This window comes from Aquarana catesbeiana, linkage group LG05 (genome assembly GCF_042186555.1).
Source record: "Aquarana catesbeiana isolate 2022-GZ linkage group LG05, ASM4218655v1, whole genome shotgun sequence".
NCBI classification, from domain to species: Eukaryota; Metazoa; Chordata; class Amphibia; order Anura; family Ranidae; genus Aquarana; species Aquarana catesbeiana.
The window spans coordinates 108,779,049-108,799,808 of record NC_133328.1 but is presented as its reverse complement, the minus strand read 5'-3'; the positions used below and the strand labels follow the sequence as shown (position 1 = coordinate 108,799,808).

General features: G+C 41.6%; 1 protein-coding gene across 1 annotated transcript in view; it reads left to right on the top strand.

Moving 5' to 3' along the window:
- The window catches only part of ITGB8 (integrin subunit beta 8), a 187,892-nt gene that overhangs the window by 164,647 nt on the left and 2,485 nt on the right, over positions 1-20,760 (top strand). Inside the window, exons 11-13 of the mRNA XM_073630056.1 lie at positions 7,519-7,741; positions 9,884-9,987; positions 18,685-18,845. Of these exons, the coding sequence (XP_073486157.1) occupies positions 7,519-7,741; positions 9,884-9,987; positions 18,685-18,845 (488 nt within the window). The remainder of the gene's footprint in view (positions 1-7,518; positions 7,742-9,883; positions 9,988-18,684; positions 18,846-20,760) is intronic.

Genomic DNA, 20,760 nt, shown 5'->3' with positions numbered 1-20,760 from the left:
TCCCCCAGGACCCAGACCCCTGTAACTATTGTATGCCCAGTTACTTGCATATAAGCCTTCAAAATGGGCACTTTTGATTTTTGACGTTCGGGTCCCATTGACTTTAATGGGGTTCGATATTCAGGTCCGAACTTTCACGGTGTTCAAAATAAGGATGCACCGATTCCATTTTTTTTTTACGAGTACTGATACTTTTTTTTTAGTACTTGCCGATACCAATTACCGATACCTACCACAACTCTTTTTTGTTTTTACTTCAGCTGTCAGCAATGGTATAAAGCATTGAAAAGTTATTTACAAATTAAATAAATAGAATTTTTGTGCTTTTTCAATGTGAAACGTGTAAATATATGTTAATATATATGTGTAAAATATTCACTAACAAAGCAAACAAAAAAAAGTTTTAATTGTTTATCGTTTATAAAATAAAGATAATAATAACTTCAAGCGCATATACAGTATACAATAATCAGGATTAATCAGATTGGCCAGGCATATAGTCCATGGCTAAAATGTTAGCAGCCCAGGGGTTAATGAGGGTCTGACAGTTAGGAGCATATGGATATGAGTTTATATGACTAAGAGAGGTTGGCAGTCCAAGGGTTAATAAAGATGTAGCAGTTCAAAATATGTGGAGTAGGTTGATGGAGCAATGGATCTAGAAGGCGGCTGCTATCCTCAGAGAGCTGGCTCTGTGACATGCAAGAGAGGGTGAAGAAGGGAAGCACCACCTGAGTGCAGTATTAGTGAATACTTTTAATGACACAAAGTTTAAAAACACTTACAAAAGACATAATTAAAAAGGGCTCATCTGTAGATGGATGGTCCTGGTGGGTTCCTGGTGGGGATGGTCCTGGTGGGTTCCTCGAGCTCCAGTCTGGATGATGTGTAAGCGGTGTAAGGCTGAAGGGGAAGCTGTTCAGCAGATGGTTCGTCCTGTGGCCATCAGGGGGAGGCTGGGGCCGGCGTGGAGAGCACAGAAGGTGTGCGTGACGTCACGGGCCTATTGAAGGAGCAGCTGCTCCGAGCGCGTAGCCTATCCACAAACTCCCTCACAGCAAGTATCCTCCCTCTATGTGAGCCCTCCCCCCGGAGTGTACCCGGAAGCCGGAAGCCGCTGAACAGCCTGTGACGTCACGCACACCTTCTGTGCACTCCACGCCGGCCCCAGCCTCCCCCTGATGGCCACAGGACGAACCATCTGCTGAACAGCTTCCCCTTCAGCCTTACACCGCTGACACATCATCAAGACTGGAGCTCGAGGAACCCACCAGGACCATCCCCACCAGGAACCCACCAGGACCATCCATCTACAGATGAGCCCTTTTTAATTATGTCTTTTGTAAGTGTTTTTAAACTTTGTGTCATTAAAAGTATTCACTAATACTGCACTCAGGTGGCGCTTCCCTTCTTCACCCTCTCTTGCATGTCACAGAGCCAGCTCTCTGAGGATAGCAGCCGCCTTCTAGATCCATTGCTCCATCAACCTACTCCACATATTTTGAACTGCTACATCTTTATTAACCCTTGGACTGCCAACCTCTCTTAGTCATATAAACTCATATCCATATGCTCCTAACTGTCAGACCCTCATTAACCCCTGGGCTGCTAACATTTTAGCCATGGACTATATGCCTGGCCAATCTGATTAATCCTGATTATTGTATACTGTATATGTGCTTGAAGTTATTATTATCTTTATCTGTTGTTATCACTTGCTTTAACTGAGCAGCTATACTGTGTTACAGAAAAACCTCCTTTTATTTGATTAATTAATGTACTATCATTGCGTCTATGGATCTCCTTACTGCCATTGAAGACAACAAACATATTGTCTTGGAGGAATTCTTTGCCCTTTTTCCCACCCATTTTTTAAAAAAAGATAGCCCCATTGCAGACTCCAAGACCCCCACCCCCAAACTATGCACCCTTTTTAAAAAACTTGAGGACTTAATCTCCACTGCCAACCAACAGTGGTGGGATAAGTTCTTTCTACAATTATATATTTCACACAAAATTTCCCCTAGAGGGCTTAGGGTCCTTAAAGAGTGTGCCTTCCGCGACCCAGATCTACATACAGAATGGGCACACATATCCGAGTTCTGCACAACCAAATGGATGAGTGTCATCATCCAACAAAGAGAAAGAAAATACACAGCCCTGAAAGACAAAATCACCACTCTTTGCCAAACCATTTGTGATACCATTACTCACCTACCACACACTTGGTTCAGCATGCTCAAAAGGAACACAATTAGAAATGAGGATTACACCATTGCCAATAAACTCGGCAAATTTAGAAGGGACCTTTTTGACTATAACAACAACCAAATATTTACCTGGAAAAGGAAGAAATACCCCAGCCTTAATCCAGGTCCCGGTCCCCGCCCACTCATGTCTATCCCGCCACAGGGAAGCCTCTTCAGATCCCATCAAGCAACTAAACCCCTGATGCCACATTCATCTCCACACCCGCCCAAACCCGGGCCGATGTCCCGGTATACCCCACTACTTCCCATTGGACCTAAACCACTCACTCCCAAACCCAAACGCCTCAAGAACAGACCCTATAAAGCTCGCACAGGCCCCACCCAGGCACAGATACCGTCTACTAATCATAACCACCAGACACAACAACCTGCCTCTACCCAAGGTCTAGACCCCAGAGATGTCTCCCTACGCGACTCAGCGCCTATCTCTGACCCAATAAGCAAACTTTCTGATGATTCACATAGGATTACCCATGATCACCCTGATACCACCAGTGAATCACAGTCATTAGCCTGGATAGAGAATCTCCCTCTCACGCAACTACAGAGTTGCAAACCCCCGCTAAAAATAGCCACCAGTCTAGAAAATGATTTTTTAGCACTTACCCCCCCCCGCCGCTCCTCACAAAAAGAAAACATGTAGAAGAGGACGGAGGGGGGGACGAAGGAGAAAAAAAGTCAGTAAAGATGCGGAAACTGTAAAAATCTATAATCTATCACATACTTCTTTAACCGCATATGACCTATCCCTCCTCAGAAAGGGGCTCACCTTTGCCCCTACCATGCAGCCCAACAGTTTTACACTATTCAAAGACCTCAACAAATACATCAGAGACCTTACAGTCCAGAGATATTTCAATATCCAATCGTCTAAACAAACCTCCACGTCTGATATCGTCAACTCTGTTTCATGTTCCACAAACCTTGATTCACTTGACGAATCAGACAGACCCGCCCTTGCCCTACTTGAGGAGTTATATGCCGAAAATTACAACGCTGACCTTGAATGGCTCACCCAACGTGGTTCTACCTCACCCCCAATCCAACATACCTCACTACGCCCAAAATCCATCTTTAACCCAACATCCAACAAGGGTCCGTACTTACAAACTTTCTACCAGGTAGTCTATACAGACCTCACTAATATGTGCAATCGCACCTCCAAGCATACCTACATCAAATCCAACCTTCCTCCATTAGAACGCAAGGCCCTGGAACAGCTGACACACAACGAATCCATTGTCATCAAACCTGAGGACAAAGAAGATTATTTACTTGAATCACGCAGACTACTTTCTGATACCAACACCTATGCTAGGCTCCCCAGTGATCCCACATTCCAGTTTTCATTAGAAGCAGCTACACTCATTAACAAAGCCCTTACTGACCAAATCATTTCCAAATCTGAAGCTTCGTTCCTAAAGAAAAACTTCCACAAAGTTCCGTATTTCTACCACCTACCGAAAATTCATAAAGATCTCACCCGTCCCCCAGGCCGTCCCATAGTAGCTGCCATGGAGAGTGTCACTAGTGGCTTCTCCATATATATTGATCAATTCCTCCAACCCCTAGCACAGAACCTCCCTTCCTATATACGTGATGGACCCCATTTACTCGAGATGCTCAAACCCTATACATGGCATAAGAACTACTGGTGGCTTTCACTCGATGTGTCATCACTTTACACATCGATACCCCATGATATAGGAGTCAGGGCTGTCGGGCATTTTTTGGCCAACGATCCCCTCATTAACCCCCGGCAAGCCAATTTCATATTAGAAGCCCTAACCTTCTGCCTCAAACATAACTATTTTGAGTCAGAGGGTACACACTACCTTCAGATCAATGGTACAGCTATGGGGGTCAACTTTGCCCCCAGCTACGCCAATCTCACCATGGAATACTGGGAACATATGTACCTCGCAGCAGACCACCCCTTTGCTGCAAACATAATATACTATGGTCGATATATTGATGACATAGTTATCATCTGGGATGGTACACTCGATGGCATACTCACCTTTGTCCAGCATTGCAATACCAACATCTTAGGCCTATCATTCACCCACGTGGCTGATCCTGATACTCTGGCATTCCTAGACCTTGAACTTTGCCATGACAATGAAACCATTTATGCCAAAAATTTCATCAAACCTACTGCGGGCAATTCCTTCATACATTATACTAGCTGCCACCATCCCAGATGGGTGAACAATATTCCCCGGAGCCAGTTTTGCCGTCTCCGGAGAAACTGCACCAGAGACTCAGACTACGAAGCCCATGGCCTACTCCTATCAAAAAAATTTCAAGAAAAAGGATACCCTGCTCCTCTCATAGAGGCAGCCTTCAACAATTACCGCAAGCCACAGAACGATCGTCATAACTCCTCTCCCGTTGCCAAACAACCAACCCGCTTCATCACACAGTTCCACGACAAACACAAGAGAATGGAAAAAATACTAGAATCACACTGGTCCATTCTTCTGGAAGACCCCCATTTGAAAGCTACAGTTGGGACAAAACCCAAAGTAACATATAGGAGGTCTAGGAATATTAAGAGTCAAATCGCACCTAGTAAAATCAAGTCCTCCCAATCCATCCCTCTGCAACCTGTCCTCATACCCCTCAGAGGGATGTACCAATGCAAAAAACCCCTCTGTCTCACCTGTCCATTCGTACAACATGGTCAGAAAACTTTCAACGTCAAAGGCAAAAGCTATACCCTCAAGGAATTTTACAACTGCTCTACGGACTTTGTTGTATACTGCCTGACCTGTCCCTGTGGACAATTCTATGTTGGCCGCACCATAAGGGCACTCAGAGCACGATTTGGGGAACACAGGCGCTTCATCGAAAAGGGTCGTGACCACCACAGCGTCCCCAAACATTTTCTCACACACCACGGCCGGTCCACTGCAGGCCTAAGCGTGTGGGTCATTGAGTCCATCCCTGCTACATTCCCTACAGCTGAACGCTTCAAACGTCTGTGCCAGCAAGAAACCTACTGGATCTATTCCTTGGGCACCCTTACACCCGGTGGGCTTAACGAAGAAATCGAGGTTCACACACTGTTATGAGCCACTTTGCCTTCCCACCACACCATCCAGCCTCCCCCACGTCCCCCCTCCATTTCCCCTTCCCTCCATCCAGCCTCCCCTACGTCCCTCCTCCATGTCCCTCCCCCCCCTTTCTTCCCCCCCCCCTTCCAGCTTCCCTTCCTTCTCCTCCCCCCCCCTCTCTCCCCCCCTTTTTTTTTTTTTTAACCCCCCGCCCCCCCAACTTGCCCATGCCCCAGTTCATCCCTCTTTAAACTTTGTACATTCCTACATATTCACATATCACATTGTGCGCAGGCACATGCATACTACTTAAATATATATTATATATATTTTTGTTTTTATATAAATGTATATATGAGATCCTTTAAGTATAAGGTAATTCCTATTGTTTTTGTATTTTATATAATAAAGATATGTGTACGTGTACATGCATGTATATGTGTGTGTGCATGCATGCATGTAACACATATCAGCTCCATATAATGATAATCCCCTCCACACACATGATTCCCTTCCCCTCCCCCCCCCCCCCCTCCTCTTTTTCTGAATTTGATTTTATATTGACTTTTTATTGATTTTCATTGATTTTTTATTGATTTTTTCATGATTGATTGTTGACTTAATTTATTTATATGTATTATACCTGATATGCATCAACATTCCCTCAACCATTATGCGCCCTCTTCCCATGTGTTATTCTATTTGTGTTCCTTCCCCTCTCCCACCTCAGTACGGTCTCTCACAAACTACGTTCCATATCCCCTCCCTCTCCTCCCCCTTTTAGCCCACCGCACTGTATTACTCCATTACAGCGCTGTGCTTTCAGCCGGCGCTGAGCCTTGTTGTCCCACAGCGCCGGCATACAAATAGCACAGCATCCACACACTGCCCCCTCAGGCCTATTGAAGGAGCAGCTGCTCCGAGCGCGTAAGAGGCCTATTGAAGGAGCAGCTGCTCCGAGCGCGTAGCCTATCCACAAACTCCCTCACAGCAAGTATCCTCCCTCTATGTGAGCCCTCCCCCCGGAGTGCACCCGGAAGCCGGAAGCTGCTGAACAGCCCGTGACGTCACGCACACCTTCTGTGCGCTCCACGCCGGCCCCAGCCTCCCCCTGATGGCCACAGGACGAACCATCTGCTGAACAGCTTCCCCTTCAGCCTTACACCACTGACACATCATCCAGACTGGAGCTCGAGGAACCCACCAGGACCATCCCCACCAGGAACCCACCAGGACCATCCATCTACAGATGAGCCCTTTTTAATTATGTCTTTTGTAAGTGTTTTTAAACTTTGTGTCATTAAAAGTATTCACTAATACTGCACTCAGGTGGCGCTTCCCTTCTTCACCCTCTCTTGCATCGTTTATAAAATAGACATGAACAAAAAAAAAAAAAGCAGGAAAATAATTAAATGAAAGAGAATAGGGAGTTAATTAAGGCTGATTAGAGTAAATTAAGGGTTAATAAGGGGTTAAACAGAGGAACATTTGTTCATCCCTTTGATCTGCAGGTGAAGAAACAGAAAGATTCAAAAAGAAACAATTTCTTTTTAGTGTTTCAGCGGCTGAGCAATGTTGTTAATAAACATTGCCAGCTGCTTTTTTATGACAGCACCTATTACCGGACTTCTTTAACACTTCAGCTGTCAACAGGGGAGACCTACTGACAGCTCAAAGAACCGAGCCTGAAAGTATCGGTTTAAGGCATCGGTGCATTTGCAGGAGTACCGATACTTGTGCAAATACTCGGTATTGGAACCGATACCGATATTAGTATCGGTGCAACCCTAGTTCGAAAGTTCTGGTGCGAAACGAACAGGGGTCCGTTCGGCCCATCCTTACTCAACACTTCTGGGCTTGTTTGGTGTCTGGCCCCCTGCTTCATTCTGTGCCTGTTACACACCCCTACCTACTAGAGGTGTGTAACAGGCACAGAATGGCACAGCCTTAGCACTGAAATTAAAGGGCACAGCCTTAGCACTGCAATTAAAGGTAGATACAGGTAGGTAAGGTAGGACAGGTAAGTATTCACTGCTCATTGCTCATTTTCAATTTCAATAAGCACATTTTTGCTTATATTCACTGCTCATTTTACAGGATGATCTTTGTTTCATTTTTTTCAAGTCATATGAAAATGCAGTCTGAGAAGAGTATAACACTAAACAACATATTTTTTTCCTTTTCACCAGGTAATGGGGAATGTGAAAATGGCAGTTGTAAATGCATTCATGGCTGGGAAGGTGACCGATGTCAATGCTCCTCATCAAAGAAACACTGTATGGACACAAATGGACTGTTATGCAGTGGGAGGGGAACTTGCATATGTGGAAAATGCGAATGTACTGATGACAGAAGCTTTGGGCCTTTGTGTCAATACTGCTCTAAATGTAGCAATACCTGTACAGACAACTGGTACGGTTTGTATAATCAACTGATTTTCCAGGAACATTCTCTCAGAGCTTAATTGTAATATATTATATGTCCTAGTAAAATTGTGCTTGTTACAGAACCGGAAAACATGGACATGTAACAAAAAAAGTGTGTTAGTGGACAGTATATGCAGATAAGGAGTATTGAAGTTATGACAGTGGGCAGTAGATGATACACTACAGACAGGTCACTATGAGGTTAATGCTTATATGTTGGTCAACTGAAGGGATAATGCCTCTATGTGATGGCTGAATTGAGTGGTTAATGTGCATAAACTGGTGGCCACTGATGGAATAATACACGTACTGGTTTAAAACTGGCCTAAAGAGCTCTGTGTGCTGGAGGGCATCTTACTGCTGTTATGGATACTGGGGAGTGATGTGTGTGTACTGATGGCAGGATACAGGGAAGAAATGTATGTGTATCTTAACACACACTGGCCTTGACTTCCCAATAGAAAGTAATGAGATACTTACCTCTGAGTTTCACTCTGAGGGGGAGATTTGCTAAACTGGTGCACACAGAATCTGGTGCAGCTGTGCATAGTAACCAATTGGCTTCTATGTTTTATTGGCAAAGATTAATTGAACAAGCTGAAGTTAAAAGCTGATTGGTTACTATGCACAGCTGCACCAGATTCTGTGTTCGCCTGCTTTAGTAAATCGCCCAACAAGTGTTGAACCTCCAGACTGTGTGCCTGAGGTCAGTGTACAATGTCTATGGGGAGAACATGGACAATGTTCCATATGCAATTGATGTGGTGGAAATGTGTAAATGCAGACTTATTGTATAGTCTCTGCAGAAGAAACTGGAGACTTGTGCTGGAGGTGGAATGCAGGGGAAATACCAATGTATGTGTTTAGAGCTGGCAAAGACCAATGTGTGTGTGCTAGACGTGTAATACAGGAACATAATCAATATGTGTGTGCTGGAGGTGTGATACAGGGGAAAAACCTAATATGTGTGTGCAGGATGTGGGCTACAGGGGAAAGACCAATGTGTGTGTGTGTGCTGGAGGTGGTATACGGGGAAAATACCAATGTATGTGTGCTAGAGGTGGCAAAGAAAAAGACCAAGGTGTCTGTGCTGGAGGTCGAATACAGGAGAAGGATCATTGTGTGTGTGTGCTGGAGGTGGGATGCAGGGGAAAGACCAATGTGTGTGTGCTGGAGGTGAAGTACATGGGGAAAGACCAATGTGTGTGTGTGCTAGAGGTATCATACAAGAGACAGACCAATGTGTGTGCGCTGGAGGAGGGATCTCAGCTGCGGAAGGATATGTGTGCTGGATGTGTAATGTCACTGGGGGTAGAGCAAGGATTGTCACAATAATAAAGTAAAAGTAGAACTTAGAAATTACATAATATGGGATGTTGTATTCAGACAGCTAATAAAGAGCAGTCAGAAGAAAGTAGTTTACAGTACATTTTGTCTTGTGTCTATTCACTGTACTAATGACACTGGCTGGGAAGGTGTTAACATCTAGGGTGATCAAAGAGTTAACTGTGTGCCTAACAAGTGTTAATGTGTGTACTGTGTGCTGTTTTCACTAAGCAATGTGGCAGTTTTTACTCCCTGCTTTGCAGGAAGAAAGAAAATGGCACATCACTGCTGTCTGTTGAAAGCCCTGTGTTGTTTACCAGCACAGGGCTCTCTTCTATCATTCGCTCAGCCGATCAGTAAATCATTGGTCAGAACCCGCTGATCAGCTTGTGCTGCAGCGAATGGCAGCCCAAGCTTCCAAATGTGTGCATGAACCCAGAAGAAAGCTGCAATGTATAGGTACGTGATTGTGCCTGTACAAGCCAGCTTGCCGCAGTAAATGTACTGGGGCAGGTCAGCAAGTGATTAAAAAAAACCTGAAAAGAGGGAAACATGGAGGCTGAATTTGGACATGTTCGTTACCTAGCTGTGTCTATACTCTCAGTCACTGACAAGCGAACCAGCATGAAGCTAATGAAGTCGGAGAAAGGTCAACTCCTGATCTGAATACTTGTCGGTGTACTAAACTCTTTGGATCAACAGCCAGACAACTAGGACAGTTGAAATATCAGTCTAGGTATTTTACTTTGAATGCAAATAAAGAGTAAAAAAATAAATGTGATGTTTGTTGTATAATACACAGGAATTGTGAGCAAGCTCAACACTCTTTGAACCTCACTGTCTATACGATTATTCCTCACAAAACCAAATGGAACCCACTGGTGTATTATATCAATCAGACTTCAGGTATGTTGGTTACTACTTTAAATATCCGAGCTGTCAAAGACAGATTTCAGTCCCCTCCAACAATCAGTAACTGGCAGGACTGGCTTCTGATTATGTGACCACTGTGACAGCCAGTCACAGTGGTCACATGACTGACCATCCTTCCTGCACCACAGGCTTTCAAACCCTGTGAAAGGCATGCCAGAGTTGGACAGGAATGGGTTAAGCTGCTTCTTGTATGAGGCTGTTTTTTTTATTTCTTACTTTGGTAACAGGATCACTTTAAACATGACATGGGTCTAAAGTGTTTAATGCAGACCTACTTTTGTTATACCAAAATTTTGCAATTGACAGCACTAACATTTTTCTGAGATAGCATAGATCAATACTGAAACTGTCTTTGTGATCTCATACAAAAAAATGTATTTGATGACAAAATAATCAAAGTACAAGAATAAAACCAGATGTCGGTGCAATCAAAATCTGATCGGTCAAACTAATATTATTTTATTGTTGCTCGAAAGAATGAATCAGACATCATTTTCTTAGATTTCTCATGGACTGCATGAGTTCCCAACTTCACCCACCAGCCACCGCCATTTTGAGAAAGGTTGTAACTCACTGCCTTCATTTATTTTATATTGTGGAGAACGCAGTAGGAAGAGTTACGGTCCAGTATATGTCTTGCTGCTCACCTTTCCAGGTGATTGGATATACATGGTGATTCATCTATGGGTAAACTGGATAATTTAGTAATGTCTACTATTGCCTCTTCCCCAAAGTCTGACAATCAAAAATAATTTTTGAATGGTTGCTATTATTATTCCAATTTTACAACCTTTTTTTCTACTGGAAAAGACCTGAAAATGTCAGTTTTGGGTTCCAAATTCTCCATATGTAAATGTATACTGTATTCTGCTTATAGAAAATAAAATCCAACAGGGAGAGTGAAAGCCCCTCGTAATGGCCACAGCAAGTGTACAGAGCCTGGAACTCAAGCAGGAATATCTCTCCTGTAGAGACCCCAAAGGATAAAAGGATATTAGGAATTACCAGCTCTCCAGCATTTACCACTGATATATCAGTTTTGGGTGGACTGGTAAAGACCTCCTCTAAATTGCTAAAATTAATTAGGAATAAATATGTTGGTCAAATGTTACCTTCGATAAATTTAGCAATGTCTACCATTGCCACTTCCCCAAAGTCTGACAATCAAAAATAAATTTTGAATGGTTGTTCTGGGTTATTAAAGTTTTACGATTTTTGTTCTACTGGAATAGACCTGAACATGTCAGTTTTTGGGTTCCAACATTTTTTTTTTTAGTAAAAGTAGACTGTTCGAGTAAATGTTCATCATTTTGAAAAATGAAAACTTTACACATATCTTTGCCAAAAATATAGGAAACTTTTGCATGTCCCATGGTTCATTACTGAATTTTCAGCTTGCCAGGGATAGGTCAGGAATGTCTTTGACATTTACCATCAGAGGGAGGCAACAAAGCAAAGTTTATTTACCTGCTGCCTAACACGAAGACAGCTGTGCAGCCTAAGAAATGGTTCTGTCTCAAGATTTCCAGACCTTATGTATACACTTCAAAGTTCTCGAAGTTCATCATCAATGGCAAGGTCACACTGTCTGATAAACTGAGTGTCTGCTAATTTGTAGCCTTACAACAACACAATATTTCATTATTTCAAATATGTTAAGGTTATCAAAAGGTCTTGTGGTATCAGGCACAGACTGTTCCTCCTCTGGTTTATTAGCAACATTCTATTATGTTTAGGAAGTCAGGGGAGCTAGAAGAAGTAATTACAATCTAACAAGTCAATGACAACAACAACTTGCAGCTCTCAGTATCTTTAGAAGGCTATCTCTATAGTTTATATTTAAACTGCCCCCAAGTCCTGGAAATGGATCACACAAGGATCTTCACCAAGGCTTCCATTACTGAGCTCAACTAAATGTTAGTTGCCTGGCAATCAATGCTGACCCTTTTGCGTCAAAGCTTGGAGTCTCTGACAACTGTTGATTTTTCATTAAAATCTAGGCAGCTACTTAATGTAATCAAAGTATATTGAAGAACATTTTCCCAGAAGTGCTCTGGAACTCCAATAAAACCAGCCCTGCCAGCAGAACTAAAATTATTTATTTAGTCACCAGTTATATAACTTTAGTCATGTGATTACATTGTTTTGGAAAATGAACATTAACTTTATATAGTTAGCTGGGGAATTAAAGTGACATTAAACCTTCAGGTTTTTCTCCTTTAAAATAACAAACATGTTATACTTACCTGCTCTGTGCAATGGTAATGCACAGAGCGGCCCCAATCCTCATCTTCTGGGGTCCCCTGGTGGTGCTCCTGGCTCCTCCTCTTTGGTGAGTGCCCCCATGGGAAGAAGCTTCCCATGGGGTCACTCGTGCGGGCAGGACAGAGCTGGGGAAGCTGCTGCTCTCGTGCAGATCGCTGGATCAAGATCAGGCTTGGGTAAGTATAAGGGGGGACTGGGGAAACACATGCAGCAGAGAAGTTTTTTTTACCTTAATGCATAAAAGGCATTAAGGTAAAAACCCTAAGCCTTTACAACCACTTTAAAGGCCTCAGATGCCTTTGTTACCGGTTCAGTCTACTCAGGACTGATATTTTAGTTATGAGTGGAGATTCTCAGACTGAGCCAGCCCCTTGTATGTCTTTAATATACCAACAATGAGATCTGCTTGCCATGATTCTCTACTCATGCCCACCTTGGAGTTTTGGGTGTTCAAGCACCTCCTGTTATATTCTCCATATGTATGCGGTAATATATACTGTATTCTACTTAAAGAAAATTAAAATCCAATAGAGGGAGTGAAAGCCCCTCATGATGACCACAGCAAGTGTACAGAGCAAGGAACTCAAACAGAAATATCTCTCCTGGAGATCTCTCCAAGAAGGAGAGTTCAGTAATAGAAGCCTTAGTGCAGGTCCTTGTGAGATCCATTTCCAAGACTTGCAGCTAGTTTAAATGCATTACTAGTGTAATGCTGGCCATACACTATACGAAAAATCGGCCGAAAAATCGTTCGTATAGACACTTCGTTCGTTTTTCGGCAAGTTAATGGGCAAAAAATCAATAATCGTTTGTGACGTTTTTGTGGAAAAAAACTAACGGGAAGTTTGGAAAATTTCTGACGAACGTATTATAAATTGCAAGGTTAATGTGTTTCCCGTCCGAACTGTCTGCACTAGGTATATGTAAAAAAACAAACAAAAAATTATTTATTCATGTCCACTGAGCAATTTATCGGTCATTACATGATGGCACGATCGTTTGCGGTCACGATCGAACGTTCGTTTTTCGAAAATGGGTTTGGCTGATTTTCTGTATAGTGTATGGCCAGCATTAGCCACTAACACCATGAATTCTATGGTATTCAAAAAAGCATTGAAAATGTTCACAGGTTTTTACAGGTCAACTACAACTAAAGTGTCAGGTTGAAAGTACAAAAGTTTGCATACCCTGGCAGAAATTGTGAAATTTTGCCATTAATATTATAATAATATAATATTATAATAATAATTATTTAAGGATAGCAATCACATGAAGCCATTTATTATCACATAGTTTTTCGGATCCTTTTTAAATCATAATAACAGAAATCACCCAAATGGCCCTGATAAAATGTTTACATACCCTGGAATGTTTGTTTGGCCTTGATACAGACACAGAGGATGGCACACAGGGTAAAATGGCAATTAAAGGTAATTTTCCCACATTTGTGGCTTTTTAAATCACAATTAGAGGTTTATTTACTAAAGGCAAATCCGCTTTGCACTACAAGTGCACTGCAAGTGCACTTGGAAGCGCAGTAGCTGTAGATCCGAGGGGGACATGCAAGGAAAATAAAAAAAACAGCATTTTTGCTTGTACATGATTGAATTATAAAATCAGCAGAGCTTCCCCTCATTTCAGATCTTCCCCTCAGATTTACAGTGACTGCACTTCAAAGTGCACTTATAGTGCAGAGTGGATTTGCCTCTAGTAAATCAACCCCACAGTGTCTGTGTATAAATAGTCAATGAGTTTGTTAGCTCTCACATGGATGCACTAAGCAGGCTAGAGGAGGTAGAAAAGAACAGTCAAAAGACCTGCGTAACAAGGTAATGAAACTTTACAAAGATGGAAAATTATATAAAAAGATATCCAAAGCCTTGAAATATGCCAGTCAGTACTGTTCAATCACTTAATAAGAAGTGGAAAATTTGGGGATCTCTTGATATACCAAGCCAAGGTCAGATAGATCAAGAACGATTTCAGCCACAACTGCCACAGGAACTGTTCGGGATACAAAGAAAAACCCACAGGTAACCTCAGGAGAAATACAGGCTGCTCTGGAAAAATATAGTGTGGTTGTTTTTAAGGAGCACAATATGATGATACTTGAACAAAAAAGAGCTGCATGGTCAAGGTGCCAAAAAGAAGCCTCTACTGTACAAGTTCCACAAAAAGCCTGGTTACAATATGCCCAATAACCTCTTGACATACTTTATTGGCTTTTTTGTGGCATTGGCGCTGTAAAGGCTTCTTTATGGCAGCTCAACCATGCAGCTCTTTTTTGTTCAAGTATCATTGAATTGTGCTCCTTAAAAACAACCACACCGTCTTTTTGGAGAGCAGCCTGTATTTCTCCTGCGGTTACCTGTGGGTTTTTCTTTGTATCCTGAGCAATTCTTCCGCCAGTTGTGACTGAAATCTTTCTTGGTCTACCTGACCTTAGCTTGTTATCAAAAGAGCCCCTAATAAGTGATTAAACAGTACTGACTGGCATATTCAAGGCTTTGGATATCTTTTTTATATCCTTTTCCATCTTTGTAAAGTTTTATTACCTTGTTACGCAGGTCTTTTGACTGTTCTTTTCTACCTCCTCATGGCTCAGTGTCTAGCCTGCTTGGTGGATCCATGTGAGAGCTAACAAACTCATTGACTATTTATACACAGACACTAATTGTGATTTAAAAAGCCACACATGTGGGAAATAAACATTTAATTGCCATTTTAACATGTGTGCGCCACCTTCTGTGTCTGTACCAAGGCCAAACATTCCAAAGTATGTAAAGTTTTTATCAGGGCCATTTGGGTGATTTCTGTTTATCATTATGATTTAAAAAGGATCCAAAAAACTATGTGATAATAAATGGCTTCATGTGATTGCTATCCTTAAATAAAAGACATATTTTTTGGCATGATCAGACATATTTTCAATATTAATGCTAAAATTTCAAAATTTCTGCCAAGGTATGCAAACTTTTGAGCACAACTGTATATAATAAGAGAGGTAATATGCAAATCTGCTCAGTTATAATAATTGACTGAATATTCAGTTTCCTCTATAACTGGTTCTCTTTCAATTGTTGGGGGTTGTTCTCATATGCATTTTGATGAATTGTCTTACATTCAGGTTCATCGCATATGTTCTAGATGCTGCTTATACATGTTGTAAATGCATGCTAACTCTAAAACCTTGGAAAGGTTTAAACCCATTCTTGTCGCACAAGCGACGATGTTTTTAAAGTCTTTTAGGTCACATTTTAAAGCCATCCTCATAAATCTGTTAAGGTGCAAAGCCATTCTAGACATAAAGTTGCAAATATATAGCTTAACCCACTTCTGCTGTGAGGGCAGGATTTCTGTCTTAATGGCCACTGCGTGTACATCTCCTGTCTGCAGAGATTATGCACTCTTGGCAATGGACAAGGTAGTTTTTATTACTTTATAGAAAAACATATTTCACAGCTTGCCTCAGAATTAAGTCACTGGAATGTCAAGGTTATGTTGTTATCATCCCAACCCTGCCTTGTTCACATCAAAATGTACTGTTCTCATAAGAAATGTATTGTGTAAAGTAGCTGCTGTTCTGCTAATTGTTGGTGAATTTTTATTTTATGAAAATTCCTGAAATAGGTAGCCTGACTGTTATTTTGTTTTTAGGTTTTGTAAATAGGCATCCACTGCCTTGACAGAACTGTTACCCTTGCTTCTTGCATCTGTGTGGGTTTTCTACAGTCACATTTGCCTGTGCTGTAAATATTGCTTGCTAAAATCTTAGATTGGTCAATCAAGACTCTAGCTGTCTGATGGCCAAGACATGCCACCATAAAGAACCCCTGAAATCCTTTCTGGGGCAGGCAGTCTTAGGGTTGGTTTCCAGGTAGAAAAGCCGCAATGATCCCACGCACACACAAAATGGGAAAACAGGCAGTGCAGTCCCTCAGCTTTTGGCTAAGGGTTGTTCGACTGGGCTAGGCTCTTTTTTAAGCCAATGGTTAGCATTTTTGGATATGTAAGCAAATAGCAATTCAAACATGATTTTTACTACAGGTGTTTTAATTAGTTACATACAAATCATATGAGCTCCAGAAAGTGACACTTTTTGGGGACCAGTGACACTAATACAGTGATCAGTGCTAAAGAATATGCACTGTCACTGTACTAATGACACTGGCTAGGAAGGGTTTAACATCAGGGGCGATCAAAGAGTTAAATGTGTGCTTGACCAGTGCTTAACTACTGTGGGGGATGTGCTTGTACTAGGAGAAGGATTGGATTGATGCCTCTGCTTAACAGAGACACAGGATCTATGTCTTCTGTAGTCACCGAATGGCGATCTGTCATGTTTATTTAGGCAGATCGCTGTTCTGCCCATGTACCGAAGCATCGGCGGGTGCGGGCGGATACCGAGTCCACCATACCCGTCAATCAGCTCCCGCTGGGAGCAGGCCAGTGCACGCGCCCCAGACCTGGAAGTGCAGGATCACATACTAGGTACCGCCTTGCCACCGTATATGTACAGTATACAGTCGGCAACGGTTAAAGTCTAATTCCAAACAAATGTAATCATACATACCTTAAAGTGCATTCCAGTCAAACCCTAACTAAGACTAAATCTACTCTCACCCCCATTCTAAGACTATTCTATTTACCCTGTATTAGAAAAGATGCCTATACTTACTGGAAGCTACTCTGATCACATGACAGGCTTCTACACCTGCTTCAGTATAGAGGGGAGGCAGCAGCATCGCCCATAGTCTTACTATGGGGCAGCCAGTGTCGGCTGTCGCCCCTCTACACTGAAGCTGGTGCTGGAAGCTGGTCATATGACTGGACTGGAGTGGCTTCAGTATAGATAAGTATAGGCATCTTTTCTTTTGCAAGGTAGATAGAATAGTCTTTGAATGGGTGTGGGAGTAGTTTTAGGCTTAGTTAAAGTGATTGTAAATGATAACTTTGCAAAACAACCCATTCCATTTAAAATAGAAATGAAAGGCAATACATTTGTGTATAGATAAAAAAAAAAATTATAAATACCTTATTTTTTTTTTTTTTTTTTATACGTGATTACATTCCCTTCGTTCTCAGCTGCATAAAACCTGGGGGAAGGAGAAGCAGCATCACTCTGAATTTGCCAGTAAATGGCTGTGCAGCAGGGGCGTGTCAAGACAAGTGTGATCATTGGAGGAGAGCATACTGAGTTCCCAGCATAGCTAGAGAACTGACCATGGTGTGCTCTCCTGCTTAGTGTGGTCATTTTTTTTTTATGGAAAGCAAGGCCTCAGTGGGAACACCAGGAATTTCACATAAAGGAAGCAATACAAAGAGAAAAGGATACTATCTCACACAAGTACAAGGTACAGCAGGCACATATCAGGAATAGGAAGCGTTGGGATAACAAACCCTTTAAGGTATGACTGGAATTCCATTTTAATTCCAGATGTTGTCCAAACAGCTGATGAGCAAGGGTCACTCTTCCTCTTTTCTCACATTAGCTGTGAGCAAACCTAAGTGCTGATAGAACAGAGCTCGCAGTGTGATTGTGATTTGGGTCGCCATTCTATGTGAGCCTAAGCTGCATAATAAAACTAGCCCAGGAATGTGTCATTGACAATCTGAGTTCACAGGAAGTTGTTTAAATAATAGTATTACTGAGTATCATTCAACCCAGAAGTGAGTGGCTGTGACTTGATGGAGTAAAGCTTCTATGGGTGTTGCTATTGTACCTTTCTATGTTGAGTGTCAGTGACGTTTGGCAAATGGTTATTTAGGAAGCTGGAGTTGGGCTTTAACATGTACCTGTATTTACAATTCTATAGTAATTGAAATTCTTATTGTAACTACAATAGGAAGCAAATGCTCTCTTGAGCACCAACATTATTCTGTACATGTTTTGCCTAAAAAATCAACCGTATGCTCAAGAGTGTCAGCTTTTTCTAGAGTGTAAGATTGGTTACATGGGGTTTATTTACTAAAGCTGGAAAGTGCAAAATCAGGCTCACTTCTGCATAGAAACCATTGAGCTTCTAACCACGGCTTGTTTAATTAAGCTTGGGTGATAAAACCAGGAAGATCATTGGTTTCTATGCAGAAGTGAGCCTGATTTTGCACTTACTAACTTTAGTAAATAAACCCTATTGTGTACTTAAAAGTGGGGAATGCCTGTATATCTATCACTATAACAAATCTGCTACAACATTCAAACCTACATTGTAGAGGTTTAAGTTTACCTTTGCCTTAATTAAAGGAGTGAGCAGAGAGGCAGGTTTTTCCTTACAAAGTAGTGTTCAGTATCTTAAAAACAGAGTAACATCTACAGTACATAGACCATATGGAATACATTTAAAACTAAAATCTACATGTACAATTGATGCTCTTATTCTTAATCCTTGTATTATTTTCCAACAGAATACTTCTCAGACCCGTGGAACCTAAAGATGTTTTTTATCATTTTTACTGCAACCTTCTTGCTTGGTTTTCTCATTGTACTTATAATAAGAGTTATTATCCTGCAAGGTGATAACAAAAGCACCTCTTCATCCAGTTACAGGGTGCCAACATCAATGAAGGTAAGTGTTCATGAAGAGAAAGTAAAGTACATGTATTTCATTGCTGTGATTGTGCCATTATTTGTATTGTAATTCTCCAAGCAGTTTTGGTTGGAATAGAGAAGGCAGCATTTAACCTCTTGCTGCCCATGTGATGCATATGTGAAGCAACAAAGTGGGTGGAATTTAATGATTACACACCTCACATATGCATCTATGGGTGGCAGAGCTTTCTGTGCTGAGAGCATGCTCGCTGCTAATTATCAGGAACCGGCAGGACCGACTCCTGATCATGTGATGACTGTCACAGCCAATAACAGTGGACAAGTGATTGGCTGGTCATTTCCGCCCCCAGGAATAAAGATCCTGTTACAGATACTGGGGCTGGGCAGAAAGAGGTTAAATGTAAAACGGCAACACCAAGTGCGGAAGTATTTAATGATTGTTGTCCAGTCTGTTATTATCAGTGTAATTATGCAGAAGATGAATGAGCTGTAAGACCTTTAAAAAACGAGTTGTCCACTACTGGTCTGGCCTTAGATTCATTTGTTGAATGGGATAGACAAATATGTGATCTAAGATCTTCAGTTAAGGATTGTCAGTTAGGCTGTTCATTTAATTTAGGATGAGTACTGATGCAGTATCACGACTGATAACAAAAAAAATTCACTCTGGCAGATTTTAGTCTTTTTATGATAGCCAATCTTTAAACGTATATTTTCAGGAGTTGTCTTTGAAGGTTCCTATTTGTCCAGGTCAGTGTATATCTAGTAGTACCATCTATTTTCTACATATAATGCTGTTTTAACATCTCTACACCGGTGTTTTGGCAAAATTCATATCTTCAGCCATGTAAATCAAGGGATTTATATTTATGAAGCCTTCCTGACACCAAGGATGGGACTATGTAACTAGAACTAGTTTGTTTCACAATTTTCATACCTCCCATCTTTAGAAAAAAAAATCTGCCTTTCCATGGTTATTGAATCAAGTGTTGGTTCTGGGGTATTTTTCTGACACTCACTAGAGCTGAAGAAGTGCCTTTGACAGGCTATAAATCATCTTCAACTTTACAGAATAATTCCAGTTAAATGTCGCTAACTATTACCAGATACCTCCAGGCTTTAGATTCAGAACTCTCAAAATGTTCAAACTACAGTGCTCTTATGTTTTCTATCTGATATGTCAGAGGAGTCTGTAATAAAATGTATGCACAGGCAAAACTCTTCTTTAGTTTTGGATAGAGTAGGGAAAGTTTAGAGCCCCTGTCAATTTTTGATGGCGGTTTGTGCTGCTACTGTGTAAATTTACCCTCCCTTTGTCCTGGTAACCATTGTTATTGAAGACATAAAATGATGGGAAATCCGATACATTACAATAGTCACCAGAACAAGAGGTGAGGGTGTATCTGTCAATGAGAACGCCTATTCCATTCAAAAAAAGTCATACACTTTTAAAATCAATGCTGACAAAAGCAGGAGAGACTCAGGGAAGAGGTTTGCCAACCCTGAAGCTTGCCTCAATTTTCCTACACTCAAAGTAAATTGTTTTTAGTAGAAGTTTTTTTAAGATGGGCTGACTGTTAGATGTGAAGTGGACCAGGAGATGTGGAAGATGCGGACCAGGAAGTACAATAAATATAGTTTAGATTAAAGCTGAATCCCAGATATGGATTTCATTGCATAGTTACATTGGTCCAGCTTGAACCAATGTTCGTATGTAGATGATGCACCCATGGGGCCTTTGTGGAAGTAGAGAAACACTAAATGCTGCTAATACAGTGATTGCTGCTATCTTCCAAGTTCTTACAATGGGTTATTCACTCTGTTCACAGAACGTCTTGCATTCTTCTCAATGAATGCAAAGGGTTCCTTGACTGGATGAGGTGGCAATGACTCTGCCCCGCCTCTCCACCTTGTTCGATCATAGTGCTCCT